The sequence below is a fragment of the Carassius auratus genome, linkage group LG44F (genome assembly GCF_003368295.1).
Source record: "Carassius auratus strain Wakin linkage group LG44F, ASM336829v1, whole genome shotgun sequence".
Taxonomy (NCBI): domain Eukaryota; kingdom Metazoa; phylum Chordata; class Actinopteri; order Cypriniformes; family Cyprinidae; genus Carassius; species Carassius auratus.
The window spans coordinates 6,995,991-7,022,783 of NC_039298.1; the positions used below are offsets into that span (position 1 = coordinate 6,995,991).

Sequence of the window (26,793 nt, forward strand, 5' to 3'; positions counted from 1 at the left end):
CGTTTCTGTCAGACGCGTCCGATTCGAGAACCGAGGAGCTGATGATACTGCGCATGTGTGATTTAGCGTGACGCAGACCGACACACAGAGTGTCTGAACTGAACTGATTCTGTGCTAGTATTATGAGCACGAGTAAACCGAAGGCTTAAATCAAGGGCAATCATCGCAAATGACGCCACTACGTCGAGCGCAAAAGAACCGGTGAACCGTTTTCTTCAACAGGTTTATTGAATCAAACTGTCTGAAAGAACTACTAGTGATCCGAACACCGATGCAACCGGTTCTTGATTCGTGAACGAGTCAGTCTATTGTTCGTTATCTGTCTCGGCTCGGTGTTCATCTTCAGTTCTCTCTTCACAGCAGTTCAGTCAGTGTACTGTTTGAGTCAATGAATTACTCCGGGATATTGGTTTGTTTGAACTCAGAGGGAGTGTCAGACACATTAAAAAAGTTAACAGCTTAAGTCATTTGTGGATTAATGCGTATTGGAGACGCAAACCGTTTAAAACGATTCAGTTCGATTTGGTGAACTGGTTCCAGAAGATCTGGTTACATCGAATGATTCTTCATGAACCGGACATCACAAACTGCTTTGTTTTGAACTCTCTCACACAGAAACGGAAGAGAAGACAATGCTGATTAAAGTCATAGTTTTTACTATTTTTGGACCAAAATGTATTTTCGATGCTTCAAAATATTCTAACAGACCCTCTGATGTCACATGGACTACTTTGATGATGTTTTTCTTCTCTTTCTGGACATGGACAGTAGACCGTACACACAGCTTCAATGGAGGGACTGATAGCTCTCGGACTAAATCTAAAATATCTTAAACTGTGTTCAGAAGATGAACACAGGTCTCACGGGTTTGGAACGACATGAGGAGTTATTAATGACATCATTACTAATGCTTTAATCATCACAGTTAAACCTATCTCTAAGGTTTAGCTGACTGTGATGATCAAGTGTTTCAGTTAGGAAGCACAAGTGAGCTGCTTTAGAGCAAATAATAATAACAGCAGGTGCACTGGAGAGGACACGGAGTCAGAACACACTAAAAGAACTGGTTGTGCAGATGGTGGCCACAGATATTTGCTCTCTCCTCATCTTTCCTGAATTATCTGTAGTTTTGGGTTTTGTTAGGGTCCTTGTCATTACTTGAAGCATGAGGCCATATCTCCAATAAGCATTTTGGTGTGTTTTTTTAAATCTAAATAAAAGACACATCTCTTCAACCAAACATTCACATAATGACTTAATATCACTCTTGTTCCCAGTTAGACCAGATAAGTCACAAAAATATTTTTAGCTTGAAATGTTATGAACAGCATCTACGCAAATTCTTTTGTCTCAGCCTTTCTGTTCCTCCCCTGGATGCCCATCTCGAGGTGACTATAGATTACTCCAGCTCCAGCCTCAGAAAGACTTCAGGTGACGTGAAGAGATGATGCTGACCCCCTGTGAGGACCCCAACTTCAATCCACATGCACAGCTGCCAAAACGTCTCTATACTGTAATCATTATGATCATGCACACCAATCATTGTTTTAATGAGCTTCTGTCTGAAATTATTTCATGTTAGTAAACTGTATATGATTCTATGATCTGTGAAATGAACATTACTTGGACACATTCATGCCTATTTTGTAATGTACATTTACATTTATTCATTTAGCAGACGCTTTTATTCAAAGCAACTTACAAATGAGGACAGTGGAAGCAATCAAACACAACAAAAAGATCAATGATATATAAGTGCTATAACAAGTCTCAGCTTAAACACAGTACACGTAGCATGGGATTTTAAATAATATAATAAATGAAAAGAAAATAGAATAGAATACAAAAAGATTAGAAAGGTAGTTCGATTTTATTTTTAAGAATAGAATTAGAATAGTGAGTGCTAGAGTTAGAGGGTCAAATAAAGATGGAGGAGATGGGTTTGCTGGAATCACAAACAGTTCTGTCTTGGCAAGGTTGAGTTGAAGGTGATGGTCCATCATCCAGGAAGAAATGTCTGTTAGACAAGGTGAGATGCGAATAGCTACCGTCGGATCATCAGGATGGAATGAGAGGTAGAGTTGAGTGTCATCAGCATAGCAGTGGTATGAAAAGCCATGTTTCTGGATGACAGAACCTAATGATGCCATGTAGACAGAGAAGAGAAGTGGTCCAAGAACTGAGCCCTGAGGCACCCCAGTAGTTAGATGTTGAGACTTGGACACCACCCCTCTCCAAGATACTATGAAGGACCTATCTGATAGGTAAGACTCAAACCATTGAACTGTGGTTCCTGAGATGCCTTTCGCCAGTAGGGTTGATAGGAGGATCTGGTGGTTAACCGTGTCAAAAGCAGCGGACAGATCAAGCAGGATAAGTACTGAAGATTTGGATTCTGCTCTTGCCAGTCTTAGAGCTTCAACAACTGAGAGCAAAGCCGTCTCAGTAGAATGTCCACTTCTGAAGCCAGATTGGTTGCTGTCAAGGAGATTGTTGTGTGTGAGAAATGTAGAGACTTGTTTGAACACAGCTCGTTCAAGTGTTTTTGCAATAAAAGGAAGAAGGGAAACTGGTCTGTAGTTCTCTAAAAGAGATGGGTTGAGGTTGGGTTTCTTAAGTAGTGGAGTTATACGTGCCTGTCTAAATGCTGAGGGGAAAACACCAGTGTGGAGGGAAGTGTTGATGATGTGAGTGAGTGCAGATACAACTGCAGGAGAAATGGCTTGAAGGAGATGAGATGGAATAGGATCAAGCAGTTATAACACAGCAGTGTTTGTAATGATAATAATGAGCTATTTTGTGCACTCTGTCATGGTTGACTGTACACTTGCTCAGGAACATCACGAGCTGCTCTAGAACCCCTGCAGACAGCTCAGGAGCAGCCTTTTGAAGTGCATCACAGAATAAACACCAACAATACTTCGCTTTGAATTAAACTCCTGCAAAAACAATAATCAAATGTTTTGATCAGTTTTACTCAGATGAATCCTATTTACAGCTCGAGGCGCTCACAAATTTAAATGATCTTTAAAGTCTTTCTACATACATCTACTCCGCTCAATCATTTCCCTCTCTCTCTCTATATATATACACATATATATACACATATATATATATATATATATATATAAAATGTATAAGGTAACTTTAATACTAATTTTATGGTGCTTAAACCATTGGCTCCATGTTTCATATAAACAACCAGCAAGCAGTGAAGAACGCAGGAAAACAGAAGCATGACACACCAAACATTAAAGACACTTCTTTATTCGGTTGACTTCTTGACTTCTAAAAGCATCAAGTGGCTTGAGTTCACAATCTGTATCATGTGAACACTGCAGATGTCTATCAAGTACACGGCCCACCGTTTCCCCTCAGGATCTTTTAACAACCGTCACACAGAAACTGCTGGCCTTTCCTCTCACTACTTGATAAACACACAGAATCCTAACCCTACATGCAGATTCTGCACCTGAGGGTAACAGCTCTTACAGCATCGACTTCCTCAGTGACGTCTGTTAAACATGTCAGAACACAGCATGAGACACACACACACACACACACACACACACACACACACGTGGAGAGGGTTAGAGACAGAACATTAGATCTGCTGAAGCTCACGTTACACATCAGAACAACAACCGGACAGGTTCAATCTTATTTTATTTTCATATCAATGGAAAAATATAACCTCATACAAACGTCTGATTTCGGTCCATTCTTTTTTAAAAAGGTTGGTGAATGACTCCAATTAAGTGCCGCAAGGAAAGAAAAGAAAAAAATACAACCAAAGCACAAAGTAAATCAGATTGTGACATCGTTGACGTGTTTATTCGCGTCTTCTACGTGTTCACACACAATAAGCTCAAGTCCATTGGTATCCGCATGAATTTGGCACTCATTTTCCTGCAAGACAAGTGAAGCAGAATAAAGGAGGAAGTGTAAGTGTTGAATTCCTGCAGCCCTGAACATGGATGGCTCTGCATGAACTCTTGTCTTCTCTGTCCAGGGCAGGAGAGAGCTCCTCTATCTGAGCCAGCCACACTAACAACTAGATTTGTACTTTATTTTTTTTTTAAAGAAGGGGGGTGGGAAATATATATAGCGCAGCAATGTAGTTTGAGAAAGCCGGATGAGCGCTCTGCGCCGGATCGCCCGAGTGCTGCCCATCCCTGACCACTAGCCATTCTCCTATGTTTACATAAGTGCATCTCACGCAATCTGCAAACCAGATATTTATCATGTTTATTTATTATTGGTTGAAATAGTCAGAGGGGAAGTGGAGACAGCGACCCCCTCCGTTCATTCACACACTCACACTCCAGTCACGCCATTACAAACTCCAGCAGCATCACTTCCTTCTGGATCTTCTGACAGATGATTGTGTAACAGATGACCTCTGCAGACATCGAGACTGCACTAGCTCCTCAAAGAGAGCATGAGGGGGTCAGGAACAGTTTATTAGAGGGGTCAGAGGGCTTGATGAGGTGAAGGTGGTGGGCCGCTGGCAGCTGCTGGATTGAACTCTGAATGTGGTGTGATGTCTCTCTCTCACTCTCTCTCTCTCTCACTCATTCTCAGACACTCATCAGCGCACATGTCACTTCTGCTTTGACGTCTATGTGTAAAAGACAGAAGAAACCTCAGTGGGTTTGATTTCCATTATTCTTGGTACAATTTCCACGGCCGGTGATCTGAAAACAAACCAAAAGAACACAAGGATGAGTAAAAGAACATATTCTGTGTTTGAGGACAACACTTTTCTATGAAAAAAGAGCAGCAATAAAGACCTGTTTACACCAGGACAAATGTTCAGAGCGATAAGATTTGACTGTTAATGTACAGCAGTTAAATGTGTCATTCAGGACACCTCTGCTTAAACAACAGGGCTTTCTCTTCCGTCAAACCACTAACAAAAGAGCCATGCTTTGGGTCACAAGCCCAGACAAAAAATGAACATGATTAAAGAGCAATGATGAGAAATAGCAGCATCTTAATGTTGAAACAGCATGCCTCCAGAGAGTCCAGTGTGTTTTCACTAAGCCTTCAGAGTGGTCACATGACATGCAGCGCCTGTGTGGACAGGACAGGGGTCACACATGTAGAGGACAGTGGTCTGTGTGGACAGGTCAGGAGTCACATGTAGAGGTCAGGGGTCACATGTAGAGGACAGGGGTCTGGTGTGGACAGGACAGGGGTCACACATGTAGAGGACAGGGGTCTGGTGTGGACAGGACAGGGGTCACACATGTAGAGGACAGTGGTCTGTGTGGACAGGACAAGGGTCACACGTGTAGAGGACAGGGGTCTGGTGTGGACAGGACAGGGGTCACACATGTAGAGGACAGGGGTCTGGTGTGGACAGGACAGGGGTCACACATGTAGAGGACAGTGGTCTGTGTGGACAGGACAGGAGTCACATGTAGAGGTCAGGGGTCACATGTAGAGGACAGGGGTCTGGTGTGGACAGGACAGGGGTCACACATGTAGAGGACAGTGGTCTGTGTGGACAGGACAGGAGTCACATGTAGAGGTCAGGGGTCACATGTAGAGGACAGGGGTCTGGTGTGGACAGGACAAGGGTCACACGTGTAGAGGACAGGGGTCTGGTGTGGACAGGACAGGGGTCACATGTGTAGAGGACAGGGGTCTGGTGTGGATAGGTCAGGAGTCACATGTAGAGGACAGTGGTCTGTGTGGACAGGACAAGGGTCACATGTAGAGGTCAGGGGTCTCGTGTGGACAGGACAGGGGTCACATGTGTAGAGGACAGGGGTCTGGTGTGGACAGGTCAGGAGTCACATGTAGAGGTCAGGGGTCACATGTAGAGTCCAGAGGTCTGGTGTGGACAAGACAGGGGTCACATGTAGAGGACAGTGGTCTGTGTGGACAGGACAAGGGTCACATGTAGAGGACAGGGGTCTGGTGTGGACAGGACAGGGGTCACATGTAGAGGACAGGGGTCTGTGTGGACAGGACAAGGGTCACATGTAGAGGACAGTGGTCTGTGTGGACAGGACAGGGGTCACATGTAGAGGACAGGGGTCCGTGTGGACAGGACAGGGGTCACATGTAGAGGACAGTGGTCCGTGTGGACAGGACAGGGGTCACATGTAGAGGACAGGGGTCTGGTGTGGACAGGACAGGGGTCACATGTAGAGGACAGTGGTCTGTGTGGACAGGACAAGGGTCACATGTAGAGGACAGTGGTCTGTGTGGACAGGACAGGGGTCACATGTAGAGGACAGGGGTCTGGTGTGGACAGGACAAGGGTCACATGTAGAGGACAGTGGTCTGTGTGGACCGGACAGGGGTCACATGTAGAGGACAGGGGTCTGGTGTGGACAGGACAAGGGTCACATGTAGAGGACAGTGGTCCGTGTGGACAGGACAAGGGTCACATGTAGAGGACAGTGGTCCGTGTGGACAGGACAGGGGTCACATGTAGAGGACAGTGGTCCGTGTGGACAGGACAAGGGTCACATGTAGAGGACAGGGGTCTGGTGTGGACAGGACAGGGGTCACATGTAGAGGACAGTGGTCCGTGTGGACAGGACAAGGGTCACATGTAGAGGACAGGGGTCTGGTGTGGACAGGACAAGGGTCACATGTAGAGGACAGTGGTCCGTGTGGACAGGACAGAGGTCACATGTAGAGGACAGGGGTCTGGTGTGGACAGGACAAGGGTCACATGTAGAGGACAGGGGTCTGGTGTGGACAGGACAAGGGTCACATGTAGAGGACAGTGGTCCGTGTGGACAGGACAAGGGTCACATGTAGAGGACAGTGGTCCATGTGGACAGGACAGGGGTCACATGTAGAGGACAGTGGTCCGTGTGGACAGGACAAGGGTCACATGTAGAGGACAGTGGTCCGTGTGGACAGGACAAGGGTCACATGTAGAGGACAGGGGTCTGGTGTGGACAGGACAAGGGTCACATGTAGAGGACAGTGGTCCGTGTGGACAGGACAAGGGTCACATGTAGAGGACAGTGGTCCGTGTGGACAGGACAAGGGTCACATGTAGAGGACAGTGGTCCGTGTGGACAGGACAGGGGTCACATGTAGAGGACAGTGGTCCGTGTGGACAGGACAGGGGTCACATGTAGAGGACAGTGGTCCGTGTGGACAGGACAGGGGTCACATGTAGAGGACAGTGGTCTGTGTGGACAGGACAGGGGTCACATGTAGAGGACAGTGGTCTGTGTGGACAGGACAGGGGTCACATGTAGAGAACGGGGTCTGTGTGGACAGGACAGGGGTCACATGTAGAGGACAGTGGTCCGTGTGGACAGGACAGGGGTCACATGTAGAGAACGGGGTCTGTGTGGACAGGACAGGTGTGGGGAGATTAGAGCTGCAACTAACGATAATTTTTTCTGTCGAATAATCTAACAATAATTTTTTCGATTATTTTTACTCTATTTATTGTAATAAAAATAATCGTTAATCTAATGTTCTTTTTTAATAAGCTAATGAATAATTTGGATAACTTTACAAAGAAAAATATAAATACAACTTCTAATATAATTGTTTTTAACTTTTATTAATTTAAGTTTTTACAGTATACAAAAATAAAGAGGCAAAGAAAATTTTTACAATGGTAAATATGAGTTTATGATAGCGTTTATAATTAAAACACAGTAGCCATAAATTTACAGTTGCCTGAGATGAAATGTTCTTTAGCTTCATAAACCATAAAGGTTTGTTAGTCAGGGTTCTGCTATGGTTTAGCGTGGTTTCCAGAGATCTGGAGCTGATTCGGGTTAGCTCGTTGGTTTGTGACTGTTGTCTCGCGGCGCGCTGTCTTTTAAGGGGCCGTTCACATATCACATCTTCTGCGCGCTCAGTTTCGTTATTTCCAATGTAGGCGTGCAGTATTCGCGCTCATAATGGAAGCGACGCGGTCGCGACGCGGTCGTTTTTCCCGGCACGTCCGCACGCATCGAGTTAAAAACATCAACTTTTCAGAATGCCGCAAGCGCACCGCGGGTCATGTGACAAGAACTAACCAATCAGCTTCATTCTTTCCCGTAACAACGCTGAAAGCTCAGCTAAGATGAAGGAAGAGCTGATCATAGCTGTATATGGATTGCCATTTTGAAATAAATTTAGTAGCAGAGCTACTACAAGCGATATTCGTGCTGCAAATCCATTTGCTGAAATTTCTGCTTCATTATGGAAAGAGCGCGTCATGGTTGCTTAGCAACAACAGACGCCCCAGGGGTGCAACTGCCCGAGCGCTTTGGAAAGAAAGAGGGAGACGGCGTGACAAGCGTTTTCCACGCGTTTTTAGGCGCGATATGTGAACGGCCCTAACGCGTGTTCGAACCCAGCGCCAACACACTTTTTTTATACTTACGTCAGCCACTACAGGTGATCATACCAATAACTTGTAATCTTTACAAGAATATCAGACCTGAAGCAGGAAGTTGGTCACCAGATCACACGGTAACCAGTTAAACCGTAACACCGGACAGCGTCAGGATGTCTTCCTCGGAGGTGCTCGCGCATCGCAGTTGTGCTGCCGTGGTACACCATATCGGTTTTGCAAAGGGAACAAAAGGCCATTTTATTTGTCCTCTTTTTAAAGTATTCCCATACTTTTGATAACAGTGGTCTCTGTTTTTGTGAAAGAATGCAACTTTCTCCATTCCCAGTATGCCATTATGTGAGATGCAAACAAACAGTGTGACGTGTCGAAGCATATCACGCACGTCGACGTATTTTTGTAGTCTACGTAATCGGTGACGTTGACGTGTCGTTGCAGCAGTAGGGGAGATGTAGGAGAAGACACATACCAAGCCTGGCTCTTCAGCTTGCGGAGCTCCTTCGTGGCCCACGTGGCTAAGGTCTTGGTCTTGCTAGTCTTGGACCTTCGGCCTTCAGACAGCAGATCGTTGATCTGAGGACGAACCTCCACCAGCTTCATCACATCTTTGCCAAAGGTTGTGCACAGGTCACTTTACGGAGAGGAAGAAAAGGAAGTGTCAACTTCATGATGTGCCAGAGCAATGAACAACCTAATGCCTTGTGTCCACACCACAGCAGGAAACTGATGAACTTAAGCTCAGACTAATCTACTGTAAACTGTAACTGTACCAAGACATTTCTCACAACACTACCTTTAATGTTCCCGCAAAAACATCTGATGTTCACAGTACAAGACAAATGCAAATACATTGGTTTCTTCAGCGCATCACGTCTAATCTGAGCTAGCTGATGCGTTTAACAGATCTGCAGAAACCTCCAGAATTACAGCTCCAGCAATAGTTTTAATAGTGAAGCACTCTTAGTTTTCGTTCAGTACCCGTTGGTTAATCTGTATGACAGATGTTCTTACCCTATGAGGCCCACAGCATTAGCCACAACTCCGTCGGATCGGTCCTCATCCTCAGCAATGTGGTGAATGAAAGACAAGATAAACTCAACACGAGGCTGTACCAGCATTACATCAGCTGCACGAGAGAAACACAGGGCTTTAACAGGCATCCATCTCCAGATCACAGTTCTAAGATCAGGTCCAGCTGAACTTACGGTGCACGTTCTCCTGGTCTCCCTTCAAGCCCTGGATGATCCCGGTGTAGGCCTCCAGACAGCCCTCTCGCAGCTCGTTCAGATAGTCCACCATATCATAGTCCGTCTGCAAGACAGCACAAGTCTGGCATCACTTCCAGCAGTTTGAAAATAAACCGGTTTCAATGTCACAAACACCTCATGTGAAGCAGCCACTACGAGTGTTGTTCTGCACACTTAGTAAACAAACTACAGCAAGAGTTCTTACTAGACCCAGGAAGTATGACACTATTTTCCCGTTCATTACAGTGACTATCAAACAGTGTAAACATGTCTCTGCAGGTGCAGTCAGACTTGATCTCCTGCACACGGAGGGTTTCTGACAGGTGCAGTCTGTTCCCAGACGTGTCGGGGCAGTGCCGCTCACCTTATCCACCTGAGCCTGCGAGGCCTGCTGCAGAGTGTCCAGCACAATGTCCAGGTACTTCTTGAACTCACCACCAATGGCCAGAGCAATATCCCCAAACACAGACAGGATCTGAGGTTTCACAGACCGGTGCACGTTCTCGTTCTGCAAACACATACATTCAAAAATAAATATAGATCTGCACACAGTTACACTGCTGCTTTTACAGTGGGACACAACCAACTGCAGAGAAATAAACAACCTTACATAACTCCCTCACTTTTCTTATTGCATCAAATTGTTGATTTTATAAATTAAAATATACATTTATTTTTTTTGATCTAATTAGAGGTGATATGCCACAGTATATGGTACTATACACAAATACAATTAAAAGAGCAAACCTGTTTGTGTTAAGTTCAATGTGTTGATTGCAAATGCACTATTCTTATTTATCTGTGTTATCAGGGGTTAAAAGGAGCCAATACAACAGTGCAGTCTGACCCCGTTTAACTCCAGCTCACCTGACTCAAGTGGTAAGACATTTTAAGATCATTTCTAGATTTTAGGTTTCCGTTTATAGTCTTTTGGTAAATGTGAGATCACCTCATCTTGTTTTTCAACAGTGTTCACCCCGCTGTATGGATGTCATTTCTGTATTACTATTAGATATATATTAGATTTAAGAAGGTGTTAGACTGGTATTCAGTAATGCAATAGATTGCGTTAATGAAGGTGAACGATATTGTTATCGTGGACAATTAAAATACTTTGAATAAATATTTGGAATGCATTTTAAGAATACTTTTCCCATTAACTGGTCATAATGCACAACAGTGCTTGAAGGAGTGTGTTTTGATGTAAACGAGCACACATGAGAAGCACTGAATGAAAGCACATTCTCTCTCTGACAGCAGATGGCGCCAAACTGCAGCCGTGTCCCTTTAAACCCCATAAATACAGCAGCTGCTATTTAACAGATTTGAACAGTCATTCAGATTTGTGTATTCACTATAATGTTCATCACAGAGACAGATACTTACATATTTAGACTTAATAGGCTATTTATTTTTAAACTTTTTTTCCATTTTCATCTGGACTACAACATGCTTGAGATAGTTTTTAATTATTGTTCATTCACACTTTACTTTAGGGCTTGATTAGTTAATATAAACTGCTAATGAAAATATCATCTGAACATTCGTTAATCTTATGTATTCCAGTATTTATTAACAGGTTTTGCTCAATCTGATGTTGGCACATGACTGCATTCCTCTTGTGTGTGTGATGTGTCTGTCCTGTGAGTCACAGACAGGAAGCTCGCTGTATCACAGCACTTTACTAGAGGAACGCTGCTATCTGGACCGGACTTCTGCTCCGTCTGACCGTAAGACACATTTGTGGAGACACAATGAGCGCTCTTGGTCACAAACTCCTCTCTGCTCAGTTTCCTCCGGCTCTTTCATCAGTTTGGAGTGTCGTCCTGATCCAAATACCTTGCACTTCTTAATAACGGACTTCACTGTGCCTCTAGGCATTGATAAAGCCTCTGAGACGTGTGCCTGTCCACAGCTTTATCCTGGAGATCCTTTGTCAGTGCTTGCCACCCAAAGCTGACCGTTTTCTTCAGTTGCTCTACCAAGGACTGAACTGTTTTCATGCTGATCACTAGGGCTGTCACTTTTGTGAAAAAATCATTTTGATTTTTAAGACATAAGTGTTCATTGAATCCATTGTAAAATCGATTTTCTATGTCTAAAAAAAAAAAAAAGAAAAAAAGAAAAGACGTTTCCTTTTCCAACCTCAAATAACAGACGAACGTAAAGAGAGCGCTGGAAATGCACAAATCAGCAATATTTCTTATTTATTGACATGAAGTTTCGTGAAGAATAACAAACAGCCACAGAAGTGCAGTATTCTCTAAAACATATAAATGCAGAGGGGACGGCTGCCATAACACAAGAACATCACTGCAGGCTTCATTTATGATTTAGGCAATTCAAAAATCTCCAAGATTATTTTTAATAATGATTCAATCCATTTAAAAAAAACTGTTCAAAGAATGAAACTTTAAATGGACTTGAGAACAGGCCATGTGTGTGTTTTTATTGATCGTAACCGACACTTACTAGGGCCATTACTCATGTATTGGACAGGAAAACAAGTCGATCAACATTTTCGGGGTCCAGAGCAGAGAGTTATTTATTCACTATATGTCCAGCTGTTGAGAAGACGTGCTCTGACCGCACTGATGTCCAGGGACACTCAGGTACCGCTGATCAAGGTGGGGGGTATTACCGGTCACTGTCAGCTTACAGTGGTTCTTCTCATAACTTTTGTTTTATTGTTTATTTCATATTTGGTTAAAATCGATTCCCTATTTTCTTTTTCTAAACTTGTTTTGGTTGGTCCGATCGATTGTGCAGCCCTACTGATCACCGCTGAAAGTCACATGGCTCTGTGAGATACACCTGATTGAGTTTACCAGTCACTTTTAGGAGGGAAGTGATCCTTTTCCCAACTTTTTAATTTGTTTCTGACATGGTGCTTGAAATACAGCTGAAGTAACTGAAACGGTGTGTGCTCTAAACCGTCCATGCCTCCTCCTCTCAGCCCTCACAGTAAATCATCTGATTATGTTTGGATGAGGATGTGATCACTTACGCCCAGGTTCTCCAGCAGCAGCTGCATGATTTCATCACAGTGAGGAAGGATGTTGGCCATCAGCGCTCGACACAGATCACACACCAGGCCGACCGCAGCCAGACACACCTGCACACACACACACACATTATACATACATTAATCTGATGATGTGGATGCATGCAGTTAGTCCACAAACAAGCAGACGTGTCACTAGCCTCCCAGAGGAAGCACATGTCTTCTGATAGTGTATGAGCTGTAGAGTCCCGCAAAGTCCAGTGTGGCCACCTGTGACCGTGGGTCGGCACACACCGGGTGAAGAGGACTCAGTTTCTCTCTGATGAGGTAAAATCCTGAGCTGCCTGAGCTCCGAGCAGCAGGAGGAACAATCATCATCCCCAGCTTCAGCCCAGCATTACCTGATACTCTGCGTAGTTCTTCAGTCCGATCACCAGGAAAGGCTTGAACGCTTCCATGTACTTCAGGAAGTCACTGCCCAAAACTGTGTGAGGAACAGATAATTCATTGAGTAGACATCCACAGCTGTGAAACACACTGTCCAGACACAGAGGCTAAATCTGAAGGACTCCATGTGTGTAAGGGGGCTTTCACACTAGCACCCGGGGTCGACTGATGTCAGAGTTCGGTTCGTTTGGATGATGTGAACGCTGTCTTCTGTACTCTGATGTGCACCTGTGAACCGTGCCCGAGTCCTCTTAAAAACGGTGGTCAGGGGTACACTCGGTGCGGTTCGCTGTCTTACGAGTGTAGTGAACATGCTCTACAGAACATTAATGAGACGTACAGCTCTCTGCTTGCAGCGCCTCCATCAGTTACTGCGCTTCATTTCAGATGGACAGTTACTGTGTTCAATAGACAAGACACTTTGGCCTATTAAATACCAAATAGGGTTGGGCGAATTGGCTTAAAAAAAATCTCTGATGTTTTTCACACCAAACCCGATTTTTGATTTTAATCGATTTTTTTTTCTATTTAAAAACAAAATACAACCAACAAAGAAATTGAACTCTTTATTTTGTTCTGATTTTCACTTATGCGGTTTAATCTAAATTTCCCCTTTGTGCACAAGTGTAACAGGAAACAAGCCTCCAAACATGCTTGTAAACAGTCAAAATGTAGCTGATCAGTTTTCTAATAAAGTACAGTGACACAATGCACCTTCAAAATAAATTAAAATATAAATAAAAATACAATTGTGTGTCCCTCTTTGATAAAAAAAAAAACTTTTGGTTAAATAAATGTAACCAAAATGACAAAATTAGATCTATTACAAAAATACATACTTGTCACAGTGGTATTCATAAAGTGCTAACAAAACTTTAAACTCATTAGCGTTAGCATTACAGAAAGGTCTGATTTACGCACTGTTACAACAGTCATTGTTTTTATCTTTTTACATTGACATTTGAGTTCATGATTTTAATGTTGTTTTGTGTGGCACACTGATGACAGACTGTTGATCTTTGAATAATCTCATCTGGTCACAGCTAGTGAAGTATAACCACACTTTGGAACGTGTTGCTCTCTCCGCCATCGTCACTCTTTATTAATTAGCGTGAGTTTTCGTTCTGTTATTCGTGTGTGTGCGCCGCGCTCATTCTTGTTGTGTGTTTGTGACTGAGATGTCGCAGATCTCACAGACAAACTTCTTAATATCGCAAATTAGAAATGTTTGGTAAGATTAAATGTGCACGATAACATTATTAAGCAAATATTTTCGCCATCGTCACTCTTTATTATTAAGCGTGAGTTTTCGTTCTGTTGTTCGTGTGTGTGCATCGCGCTCGTTCTTGTTGTGTGTGTGTGTGTGTGTGTGTGTGTGTGTGACAGACAGCCTCCGCAGCGCGCATGACAGATTTCGCAGATCTCACGGACAAACGTCTTAAGATGATCGCACATTAGAAATGTTTGGTGAGATGCAATGTGCATGATAACATTAAGGAAAAATACATAGTACATAATTTTTCCCCTCCAGTACCGAAAGCAGAAGCGATAGCGTCAGATCTTACTGATACTACGGTCTTTCATAATTTAGCCCCGGGCCCAGTTTAATACCGGGTTTAGGTACCCATCCCTACGGTTTAAGATGCTGGAATAAATTTGTTGTGCTGCTACCTTTTGTAGCAACGGCTTTTAAACACACTTTGCAATGTGGCGTTATTTGTTCTGTGTCGCAAGCCACTTCCAAACAACGTATGAAACGGTGGCTTTCTCTGTCCTGATGTCTGTGTGCGGCTGTAAGGAGAGCGGGGGGAGGCGAGCACACTCTGAACTACAGGAGCCTAAGGGGAGAGCCGGTGGTGGAGGTTAAAGAGAAAACCGACTTTCATTAAAAACAAATCGCCCTTAATGTCAAATTCGAGTTAATCAATAAAATCGATTTATCACCCAGCCCTAATACCAAACAAAGAAAAAAATTATAATCTGAAATCTGTATCGGCCATAAATAATCATGATCGTGCATCTCTAATATTAATAATAAAAGTGACATGAAGTCATAAAATGTACAGATGGCACAGGCTTCTGGAAATGGGAGAGGGTTAGTTGAGGACATGAATCTGATCTGTAGTGCCACGGAGCTTCATCGTGTGTGTGTGTGTGTGTGTGTGACAGCAGCTTCACAGCAGGTGTGTGTGTGTGTGCAGTCCTCACCTTCCACCAGAGTGCTGACGGCCATCAGAGCGTCCTCCTGAACGCCTCCGGAGCCAGCGGTGCTCTGAAACATGCGCAGCAGAGACGCCATCACCACGTCTGAGATCTGCAGAGCGTCCTGGTGCTGCACCTTCCTCAGCACGTTCTGAGAGGAGAGAGAGAGAGAGAGACGGGAGGTGAGGCGAGGACACACACACACACACACACACACGCTCACACACACCTGCAGGGTGGCACACAGCAGGGACTGCAGGTCGTTGAACTGGATCCTGTCTGACGTGCTCTGGATGTGAGACTGAAGAAGAGACAGACAGATCGATTAAAACAAAACAAGCCTCATCCTCACGTGTGAGCTCCAAGAGCGGAGCCAATTCATTCCTGAATTAAAGCATGGATCTGTAATCTGCTAAGGTTTAGTGTCTTCACCTCCATCTGCAGGACCTGCTGCAGTCGCTCCATGATCACCAGCGTGGTCTTCTGCACCGCAGGGTAACAGTCCTTGGCACTGTTCTTCACGATCTCCATCAGAGCCTCATACGCTGCACTGCGCAGGTTATTCTGATGTCCGTCTGGCCTAACAGGGAAGAGACAGAGTCATGAGAGCGTCCTGCTGCACACACTGTTCCCTGTCAGTGGAAGTGTGCTGTCCCAATCCCAATCTCAGACCCCAGTCTTCACGAATGAGTGTGTGATCAGGAAGCAGATACGCAGCTTAGGGCTGGGCAGTACATCAATATTTCCTTGAAACACAGCGAGGACACAGACCGAGCTGCTGTGGCTTCAGTGAATCAGCTCCAAACAGTAATTAGGAGCGCATTAACTCTGACTACAACATACATTTCCCTGAATGATTTGTAGTTGGACGATAAATGTGCCCTGTAGTGTTTTAAACTTCCCAGTGTATTTATGATAGCACTGACTGTAAAGAGACATCAAGAGCCTGTGCTTTTGTTCTTCTTTATTTTCATTTGTAGTTTAGTCAAATTAACTTCTGCTTTAAAAGCCTTATTTTTGTTTTTAGATTGCAATGTTACAAAGTTATATATACCGTACACTAAGATATATACCGCATATCGGCCAAAAAAATACGGAGATGTGAGTTTTTTCCATATCGCCCAGCCCTACGCCAGCGTCGCTCCAGTTCTGCTCTGACAGCTGAAGGGAACCTGGAGTATACAGGTGCGGGTCACATGATGAGAACACTGTCTGAAAGCAGAGCGTGTGATTCGCTGACCGTATCTAGCGTCTCAGGTCACAGTGAACACAGTCACCTCTGTCTCTGTGCGGAGGAGAGTTTAACACCAGTCACATCTCCAACACTGTGAGGGGCAGATTATTTCAACACTTCACTAGATTTGTAATGAGTTATTTAATTTCACCTGAAACCTCATGTTCTAGTTTTCACTGAAACAGCAGGTCTGCAGCAAAATAATAGTTTAAGGGTTTATGTATTTCATAGGTATCGGCCGATAAATGGTCATTTCTGAACAGATACGATAATTTGGCCGATATCTTAGAGCCGATAAATAATGCATTATTTCCTGCAGAGACACTTCAGATGCACACTGTTCATCATGATGGTTTTAATTGCTTGAAATATCATTGGAGAAACTTCAGAAAGGAAAATACGGTGATCTGCAACATGTGCAGGACGAGTCTGTCATTATAATGAGATTATTAGCTACTGTAAAATAATGCAAGGGGATCTTTGTTTGCCGTGTTTTAGTGTGTTGTTAAGAGAAGAGCGCATCCACTACAGATCCACAAGGCTTGCACAGTTAAGTTCACTTGTGCATTTAGTCTTTTGTGCAAATGTACGTTATAATATTGTGTTTATTTCATGCATATAAATCAGAGTTCTCTCGTATAGAATGTGTTTGGTTAAGATGTACAGGGTTTATAGAGCGCTTCAGTGTGCTGTGATCATCTTTACATATGTCAGAGCAGCTGTATTAGAATAGTATTATAATGTCTTAAGAGTAATATTTCCACATTATTATAACAATAATAAGTATCATTTTTACTAGAATAGCTATATTCTAAATGTTTGTCTTCCTAAAGCAACAGAGTGAGTGTAATGAGACACATTCAGGTACAGGAGAAGGCAAACGCTCATATTCTGTTCAGTTTAGCTGGAAGCTCTTCAGCTCTTGAACTGCTCCAGACTGATGTTTTAATGTTAAATGTGCTGTGAGACAAGGTCCTCCAAACCTGAGGATCGTACCTGTCTGTGGTCTCCAGCAGCTTCTGGACGATGAGCTCGAAGGAGGAGGACAGGCAGTATGTGCTGGGCTCTTCCTGATCGTCAGCAGCGTCTGTGGCCTCGTACGCTGCTTCAGCCAGACTGGAGAAGGCCTGCAAACAGCATCTGTGAGTCAGGGGTCAAACAAACACACTGCAGCGTGCTTGCACTAGAACCATCATCTGATCGTGTACATGGTCTCCAGCACAACAGTGAGGGAAACACTCAGCAACTACTCCAACCCCTCAGGAGCCAGTATGAGACCGCCTGTGATGTCACTGCAGACTGAGAGAGAGAGAGCGGGGTCATACCCAGCAGACGTTGGAGGCCACGCGCGGTTCGGCCCCGAGGCCCTCGATCAGGCACTGCAGCAGAGGGGCCAGATACACCTCGTTGATGGCCGCCTCGGGCAGCAGATCACAGATGCGTCCCAGCGTCCAGGCCGTGGTGTCCCTCACCACCACACTGGGGTCCTTCATCAGCTCGATGAGGGTGGGCATGGCCTGCCGAGAGAGAGAGAGACGGGCGTCACACACACACACACACACACACACACACACACACACCCCAGGGCCCGCCCTCACCTGGATCACCAGGGGCTTCAGCTGGCTGAGCTCGGGGCCCTCCAGGATGGAGCCGAAGGCCATGACGGAGGCGTCGCGGTAGCGCCAGTCCGGGTGCTTGATGTGCTCTTTGATGAAGGGCAGCACGTGTGGCACCACGTCGTCCTCGCAGCACGTGGCCAGCAGCATCAGACACACACCTGCAGCCTTACACGGGTTCCAGTCGTCATCGTCGTCGTTCTCATCCTGCACACAGCACACCTTCACTTCATACACACGGCTCTCAGTCCAGAGGATACGCTCATTCTCCAGCCCAAACCAAACCCAGGGTCAACTTTTTCCTGTCTGAATGTGGCCTTCGAGACCAACTACTAAACGTAGTAGGTGCTACAAAGCTTTACCTGTTTGGTGAGCGTCTGTGTCAGGATGGGCACCAGGTACTGCAGAGCTCCTTTAGCGTAGAACTTGCTGGTGTGCTCTGGAGGACGTCCCTGCTCCGAGGCCTGAGGACAGAACACGGTGGATCAGGAACGAGAGCGCTAGCAGAGCAGCAGACGGAGACCGATCATGCTCACCTCAGTGGCTTCAATGGCCAGATCCATCTCCTCGTCACAGACGTTAGACCAGAACTCGATTCCCTGTAAGGCCACCTCGTCGATGTCACTCTTCATGGCCTCGATCGTGATCTGAACACAGAGCAGCAGGTGAGCGCACATCCCTGACATCTCTACAGGACTCCATTCATCACATGTGCGAGAAACAGCTTCGCTCTGAAGGGACAGTTCACCCAAAACTGAAGACTGCCATCATTTACATCACGAGTCCAGGCCAGGACCAGCCGACTGGAGGACATCAGCTCGCTCCCCAACTTGACTTGATAGGATTTTCCCCATTCTAATCTTTAAACATCACCTTTTGGACATTTTGGTCTCTTTTTGAGGGCGAGTAAAAGATTTTGGGTGAACTATCCCTTTAAGACACCAGGATCATGAATGCTAATAACGGTGTTAGAGCAGCGCTCTTCATGTGGAGGTCTTTGCTGCTGTACACAGATCAGTGTTGAACACTCACAGCGAACAGCGCCGGGCCCATGTACGTCTCCATGTACTGATAATACAGAGACATGATCTTCACCAGGTTCTGCAGCGCAGCCACTCTCACCTGCAGGACAGAAGCACAGTCATCACTTGTGTGTGTGTGTGTGTGTGTGTGTGTGTGTGTGTGTGTGTGTGTGTGTGACAGAGAGAGTGTGAGTGTCTGTGAGAGCAGCCACTCTCACCTGCAGGACAGAAGCACACACTCGTCACTCGTGTGTGTGTGTGTGTGTGTGTGTGTGTGTGTGTGACAGAGAGAGTGTGAGTGTCTGTGAGAGCAGCCACTCTCACCTGCAGGACAGAAGCACACACTCGTCACTCGTGTGTCTGTGTGTGTGTGTGAGAGAGAGAGAGAGAGAGAGAGAGAGTGAGTGTGTGTCTGTGAGAGTGTGTGTGTGTGTGAGAGAGTGAGTGTGTGTGTGTCTGTTAAGAGTGTGTGTGTGTGTGTACTTGTTTTTCTATTCTGGTGGGGACTTAAACCTGAATACACACAGACTCATGGGGACTCGTGTCACGGTGGGGACCTAAATTGAGGTCCCCACGGGTAAACAAGCTAATAAATTAAACAGAGTGAAGTTTCTTGAAAATCTAAAAATGCAGAAAGTTTCCTGTGAGGGTTAAGTTTAGGGGTAGGGTTGGTCTGTACAGTATAAAAACCATTACACCTATGGAGAGTCCCCACAAGGATAGCTGACCAGACATGTGTGTGTGTGTGTGTGAGAGAGAGAGAGGAGTGTGTGTCTGTGTGTGTGTCTGTGTGTGTGTGAGCGAGAGAGACGCACCCTGGTGTCCGGACACTGCGTGGCCTCACACACCACCTGCATGATGAAGTGTCTCTCGGTCTGCAGAGAGAGAGAGAGAGAGAGAGAGAGAGCGTCAGGTTTAAGCTCTGCACTGAAGGGCTGTAGTGGTGAGGGGGCGTGGCTGTACCTCCTTGTCGAAGTTGGCTTTGGTGAACTCCAGTGAGTTGAGGAGGGCGTTGGTGGCGGCCAGCTTGACGTTGTTGCTGGGCTCCTCCTTCCTCATGCCCTGGATGATGGCGGTCAGGATCTGGTTAGCAGTGTCCTGGAGGTGCTCGGGGTCCTGACAGAGTGTTTACAGGTCAGTCAAACACACCGAGCGAGTGTAGGGCTGTCCAGCTCAATTCTGACATGCACCATTATCTCCACACACACACACACACTGTATATGTGTGTGTGAGAGAGAAAGTGTGACGATGTAATGAGATCATATTCAGAAATCAATAAACAAACAAACAAAATAGTCTGTTAATACAGGAAGTAAACCAGAGGATATCAAAACACCAGAACATGAACCTGACATCTGGGGGTCTCAGCAGAGAAGTGATCATCTACAGCAGTGAACACAGATGAGGGGTGTATTTGTGTGACACGTTCAGATTGAAGGAACTCTTAATAAAGTACAGAACAGCACGAGCAGGAAGTGGCTGGGGCTCTGAGAACACACACCGCACTAGCGACACGACACCGGTCTCTACCAGCAATACTCTAATATAGACAGATTGTCATTAGACTGGACTGCTGTATTTAAGTATTTTCTGAGCATATTCTGTTTTTTACACCAACGATATACTACAGCGCACTACGTACAGACCTCAGGTGATCTCTCAAACCTGTTGTGCTCCAGTTTCAGCTCACAGTGCCTCGGTGTTGTCCTCACACGATCTACAGTGCCCTACACAGAGAGGTCAGACCACAGACTGCTGAAGAGTGTTAGTGAAGCTGAAAGTGTGCGGAGCAGCAATCCAGCTGTCACTCAAGTGGCCACGCCCTTAATTATGCAGAACCTTAAGCCTTCATTTAATTTAAACATGAGTTATAAAATCCCCCCCCTCACAGTTGTCATGAAGGATAAAACTAGCTTTATACACACTGAACTAATGTTCTGCACCGGGCTGTAAACATGTTTCTCCTGCTGTAAAGTTTAACATGAGGAGTCTACGGGACTGAGTCTCTTCTGCAGCGAGCCTCAAGCGTCCGGTCGATGAACTACAGCTCGATCTGTTCTGTGTGCGCTTCAGGAGAGACCGCAGGAGGATGAACTGAACCAGGACCATCACTCGTGGGCTGAACACGTGTTGATCCACACAGACACATGTTCCAGTGTGGGGCTCCATCACAGCTCTTGGGGCGATGTATACACGAGTCAGTCATTGCCTGGTCAGCACCAGTGTAATATAAACAGATATGGACCATGACCAGATATTAGAGGCTTTTGGGACTCTTTATCGGATACATTTTTTTACTCGTTCAATAACAGAAAAAGGTGACGTGAACAGTCAAATTAACAGAAGACAAGGACAGGTATAATATCAATTAGACCAATCGGTCTCAGACATGATTATTTTATATTGAACGCTTCCTCTTAGCCAGCTGTGTTCGTCAGTATCAGTAGGCTCTGTCCCTGTCTGTCCTGACAGCGCTCACCCCACCGTACACGCTCTTCATCTCACAGACGATCACACGTTCACTAAACTGATGTGAAATCACAAAACTGAAAATCAAACGAATATTTGATCAAACCTCTGGTCCAGCCGTACGGATAACAGCAGTCACGCTCACATTAGCATTAACTAGCGCTCCGAAAGCCTTTACGAAGCATCAGCACAGTCTTGTGAGAAGTGTGTGTGTGTAAGAGTTAGCAGTGACTGGACGACACACACTCTGGGGTCAGTGCACTGGTACGACACAAGAGACAGTGTTTGAGGAAGGGATGAACACACACGGAGCCTCAGTATGAATCAGCACGGTTCACCTCATCATTAACTGAGTAAAGGTTCAGGACACGCGCAGGAAGTGTAAAAGGAGATGTGGTGTGTGTGTGTGAGACTCACGATGTCCTGGCAGATGTACCCGATGGCCTCCAGCGTGGACTCCTTCATGTGCTCGGTGCTGCTGGGGTCGGTCACGTTGGCCACCAGCTGAGGGATGAGCTCGGGCCACTGGTTCACCGGGATCTCTGCGCAGGCGATGCCCGCCACACACTGAGAGGCCGAGCTGGGCCGGTACGTCTCCGTGCCCAGGGTCTGCAGCACCTGCACACACACACACACACACACACACACACACACAGGATACAGATTTACACATCATACACATCATACACCTGCTCCTGAACACACCGGACAGCTTCACAAGGCCTGTATTAACAGCCCATTCTACAGCTTGGAGGAGCCAGGACAGTTTTAATATAACTGTGACCGTGTTCATCTGAGGAGGAATGTCAGACACACCCCGGACGCCCTGAGGGGGAGGAGATCATTTCTGGGTGAACCTCTCTAAGCAGCACACTAACAGTCAGCTCTAAGTGAAGGCTCTGGAGCGAGTTCAGTTCACTGTATTTGATCACCGTGTCTTCATCTGCTTCATCTACCTCTAACACTGCAGAAGCAGAGCTGTTAACGTCCTCCAGGACTCCGTCCACCCCAGTAACTGTCTCTTCACTTCTGTAGCCTAAAAGCAGTGTTCCCTCTGAGCTGCGCACTTCTACCACTGCAGACGCGCAGAAGAAACAATGTGCCGCACACACGCATGAATGAGTTGGTGAAGACATGTCCCAGTATTTTAGTAAGAACTAAAGAATAACAGTGATGGGGTTAACACTAGAGAGATGACACTGTAGAGTTCGAGCCGGTGAATGTGGTTTACAGGTTTGACAGAAAGAGAAGGACGTGCCCCGAATGAGTGACTGTAGAAACTCAACAGTGTGCTTCAGTGGACCGTGTGGACGACACCGCTTTAATCGAGAGTCAACGCAAACACAAGGACACGTCAAATAAACATCCTCACGTCTTACAGAAGAGTGGCTTGATTAAGTGCTGGAAATAGTGTATGATGGGAACAGAATGGATTCAGTCAGGCTTCATAGGGATGTTTAGATATAGAAGACGTTTTTCTTTGAAAATATTTAAATTTCAGATCACACTTTAAATGCTTCAGTTAGTTTTCATATTAGATTAGATTAAGTTAGGACAATATTATGAAGCTAATAAATAATTGACCTTGTTTTTTAAATGGAGTCAAACTCATCAAGGCTGTATTAGATTAAAATTACAGAAGAAAAAAAACAGTAATGTTGTGAACTATTAGGCTATTGCAATTTATAATATTTGCATATTTATCATATAAATATTTCATATTTTTTAACCATGTGACACTGAAAATCTGGCTTTGATTTATAGGAATAAATTATATTTTAAAGTGTTTAAACTTATTTTAAATTCCAATAATATTTCACAATTATTTTGTGAAATAGTAATAAGTATTTTTTTATCAAACAGATATAGCCTTGACGAGCCTAAGACACTTCTTCAGAAGATTTACTGATTCCAAACTTTTGAATGGCAGTGTATACTGTAAAAATACACTCTCAGGTAACCTAAAACGTTCATCATAAAGTTACATCAAAGGTCAAATAAATAGAAATAGCACATATATCAAATAAATAGCACATCAAAGTTAAAAGTTACACACGGTTCTTGTGTGTCCCCTGTACAGGTGAGGTATAAAGATGTGTTTTTGCTCAAAAGTCCTCCCAACAGAGAAAAGTTTTGTGCAGTTAGAAAGAAATGAAAGGGAACATTGCCTAAGAGTAAATACCGAGAGACGAGGGCCATCAGTCTCTTCACTTCTACATGACTTCACTTATCGATGAGACACTAACATACGTATTCTCTATCACTTTCTATAGAAGATAGTTTTTTACTACCTCTACCGCTGCGGTGTAAATTCCCTGTCCAACCGGTTTGCACATTCTCCTCTTGTACATGTTCTGCTCATCTTTATATTTATTAAATCCACAGAATACTGTCCTGCACATCTTATTTTTTAATCTTCTTCCATACCATACTTACATATAATGTTCTTGTGTTTATAATTTAATAACGTTTTGTGGGTGTAAAAAGGGTGTGCTCACGTAGTTCTTGATCTCTCTGCGTGCGCTGGAGTCGATGGCCAGCCATCTCTGCTGGTGCTGTGTCTTCACGTCCGGGTCTTTGGAGGTCAGAGAGTTCTTGACCTGCAGGCCGGCCGCGACCCGAGCCACCTGCGTGTTCCCGGGGTTCGCCAACACCTTGGACAGCTCCACCAGGAAGGTCGGCTGAAACCAACACAGACGGTGGATCTACATGAGCTCAGAGCATCTGCAGTGATTAGCTGGAGATACAGATCTGGAAACATCAGAGGAACTTCACAAAAATACAAATAGGTGCAGCATGCAAAAGAGTGGAGCGCTCGGCTAGTATTCAGATGTGCCTGAGCTCAGCACAGTCAGGCCAATCTACAGCTTCCTCGTGTTCACTAACTAGACAGAGCTTGATTCTGGGCATCAGGAGAAGAGGAGAGGGTTAATCACCAGGTTCTCGATGGCCGCCTGCTCCAGAAACTTCTGCGCCGCCTCCAGCTCATTCTGATCTGAAAATCAACCACAGCCGAGAATCAACACTTCTGCACGAGCAGCGACGCGCGTGTCCGCGACGCGAAACTCATCTCCCGCCACACGCGGCTCCGCGAGCTCACGCGCCGCGCCGGGCTCAACACAGCTCGCGCGCCCGCGTCTCACATGTGTCCGCGAGCCCAAGACTTCCTGAACACTACAATCTGCCGCAAACTCTGAAACTTTCCGAAGCTCATAGCACAGGATGACTGCGTGCTAGCCATGCTAACACCTAGCCACTTCCTGACTAGCATGCTAACCGGCTAATGAGTTTACAGCGGCTCTAAACACGCGCGACAAAGCGTTTAATCGCAGCTCACGCACGGACGCGTGACCGACAGCTTTCTGTCATCACACGACCGCTCACAATCACCTCACCAGAGACTCGTCACGCTACGCAAGCTCGTGTTGCCGGTGTGAAGAGTTAACACGCGTCGCGGATGTCTAAGCAGCGGTTCACATGTGAGACGCGTCGCGGGGCCTTTGCTCAGTCTCGATCACCTCCGCGTGAGGCGCACGGAACGTTACCTGGAGAGACGGTTTTCTCGAGGATTGTGATCAGCTCCATCCTGACCCGACGAGATCCGCAGTGACAGGATACAGGAACGAGTGGATCGGTCGACTGCACTCAGAATCGCGTCCACGCCTAAAACCGAAGACGAGCAGTTCTCGCGGTTTGCCGCTGTCGCGAGGAAAAGGCCGCGCGGAACTCCCGCCCGCGGAACGAGATCACGCGCTGACGTCAGAGTCCCGCCCACCCGCTGCGTCACGACGCACGCGGCTTCTGAGCGTCACCGACAGACTGCGCACGTGCTCGATACAGTTCAAGTTGTTGATGTAGAGATCATTGATATGAATGAAATGAGCTCCACATAACAGCCAAACACAAATTTGATTTGAGTTCTATACACTGAACAAAATTATAAACAACACTTCTGTTTTTGCCTCCATTTTTCATGAGCTAAACTCAAAGATCCAAGACTTTTCTATGTACACAAAAGGCCTATTTCTCTCAAATATTGTCCACAAATCTGTTTAAATCTGTGTTAGTGAGCCCTTCTCATCCATCCAGCTCACAGGTGTGGCATATCAGGATTATATTTATGAATATAGCACAGTTTAATACAACACACCTTGTCCAAAGTGCTTCACAGTCACAAACTAAACAAACAAACACAAGAGATTGACAGAGATGACATATCCACCCATTTGAAGAAGCTCTGTGTTTTAGTGTAAAAGATGTTGTTTAACACCTCTGTGAAGGTGTAAGATTGCTCAGATCACAGACTGAGAGTGCTTCCACAGACACAGCTCAGCTCTGTGTTTATCTCTGGTGCTGCTAGTGCACAGACATCTAGAGAGGTGTAGATCACCACCAGACCGGACAAACACACCAGAGACAGATTACAAGTCGCACTGGCAGCCACTTTAATCAAATTAATAATGAAGTCACAGATTCATGATTCTTTGCTGATTTGATCATTTTTGCTGCAGCATTTTGGATTTTCCATAAACGCATAAGTGCTCAAACATCTACTCCATAATAAAGGGAATTACAATAATCCTTTCCAGAAAAGACAATAAACGTAATTGCTCTCTCAAAATCTGAACTAGATAGAAATGGTTTAATCTTAGTTAACAGACTAAAAAACAAGATCCCGTCACAGTGTTAATTTGTCTGTCCAATTTTAGATCACTCTCCAGAACAAATCCCACATTTTTTACATTAGATTTAACTAAACCAGTCAAAGAAGTTGCATTCAAGCACTGCAGCACCTCATGCTTTCTTTTCATTGGTTTTATTTTCATTAAGTTTTAAACAATGTGCAGCCATCCCATCCTTAACGTTGTGTAAGCATCCTAATAAAGTGTCAAGTGAATTTGAATTAATTCACTCACGGGCAAATAGAGCATCACAGTCCGAGAGAGCTCTGGTGCCGGATGTAAATTTACCATTCTCCTATTAACTTTTGGAAAAATCCATATCTAAAGTAGTTTTAGAGCATGTGTGAGGATAACCAGCTACGGCTGAACTCATAAGCATATAACATATAATTTCAAGCGAAAAAAATCCCAAAAAAGTCAATGTTTGGTTACGTTTTTATGGCTTATACCCCAAATGTCAATGCAGAAATTGCATAGATTTTTTACTTCCGGCACCAGCTACTGACGTAACCCCGGTTCTCTGATAACATTCGT

The 26,793-nt window shown here is 45.1% G+C and overlaps 1 protein-coding gene and 1 non-coding gene across 2 annotated transcripts; both read right to left on the reverse strand.

Annotated features, from left to right (window-relative positions):
* Window positions 1–3,255: 3,255 nt before the first annotated feature.
* On the reverse strand, window positions 3,256–25,305 carry LOC113068429 (importin subunit beta-1-like). The gene is made up of 22 exons (XM_026241215.1): window positions 25,123–25,305; window positions 24,514–24,572; window positions 24,076–24,258; window positions 21,995–22,195; window positions 20,071–20,223; window positions 19,923–19,982; window positions 19,118–19,207; window positions 18,622–18,732; window positions 18,448–18,549; window positions 18,068–18,292; window positions 17,795–17,986; window positions 17,466–17,596; window positions 15,668–15,815; window positions 15,465–15,536; window positions 15,242–15,386; window positions 12,988–13,070; window positions 12,590–12,697; window positions 9,947–10,090; window positions 9,541–9,646; window positions 9,347–9,461; window positions 8,805–8,966; window positions 3,256–4,697 (listed from the first exon to the last, which is right to left on the reverse strand). Coding segments are annotated over exons 1-22 (2,631 nt in total). The 5' UTR covers window positions 25,163–25,305; the 3' UTR covers window positions 3,256–4,696.
* LOC113068468 (small nucleolar RNA SNORA79) lies at window positions 12,823–12,963 on the reverse strand. The gene has a single exon (XR_003279547.1). It is a non-coding gene; the product is annotated as a small nucleolar RNA SNORA79 (small nucleolar RNA).
* Window positions 25,306–26,793: the final 1,488 nt, after the last annotated feature.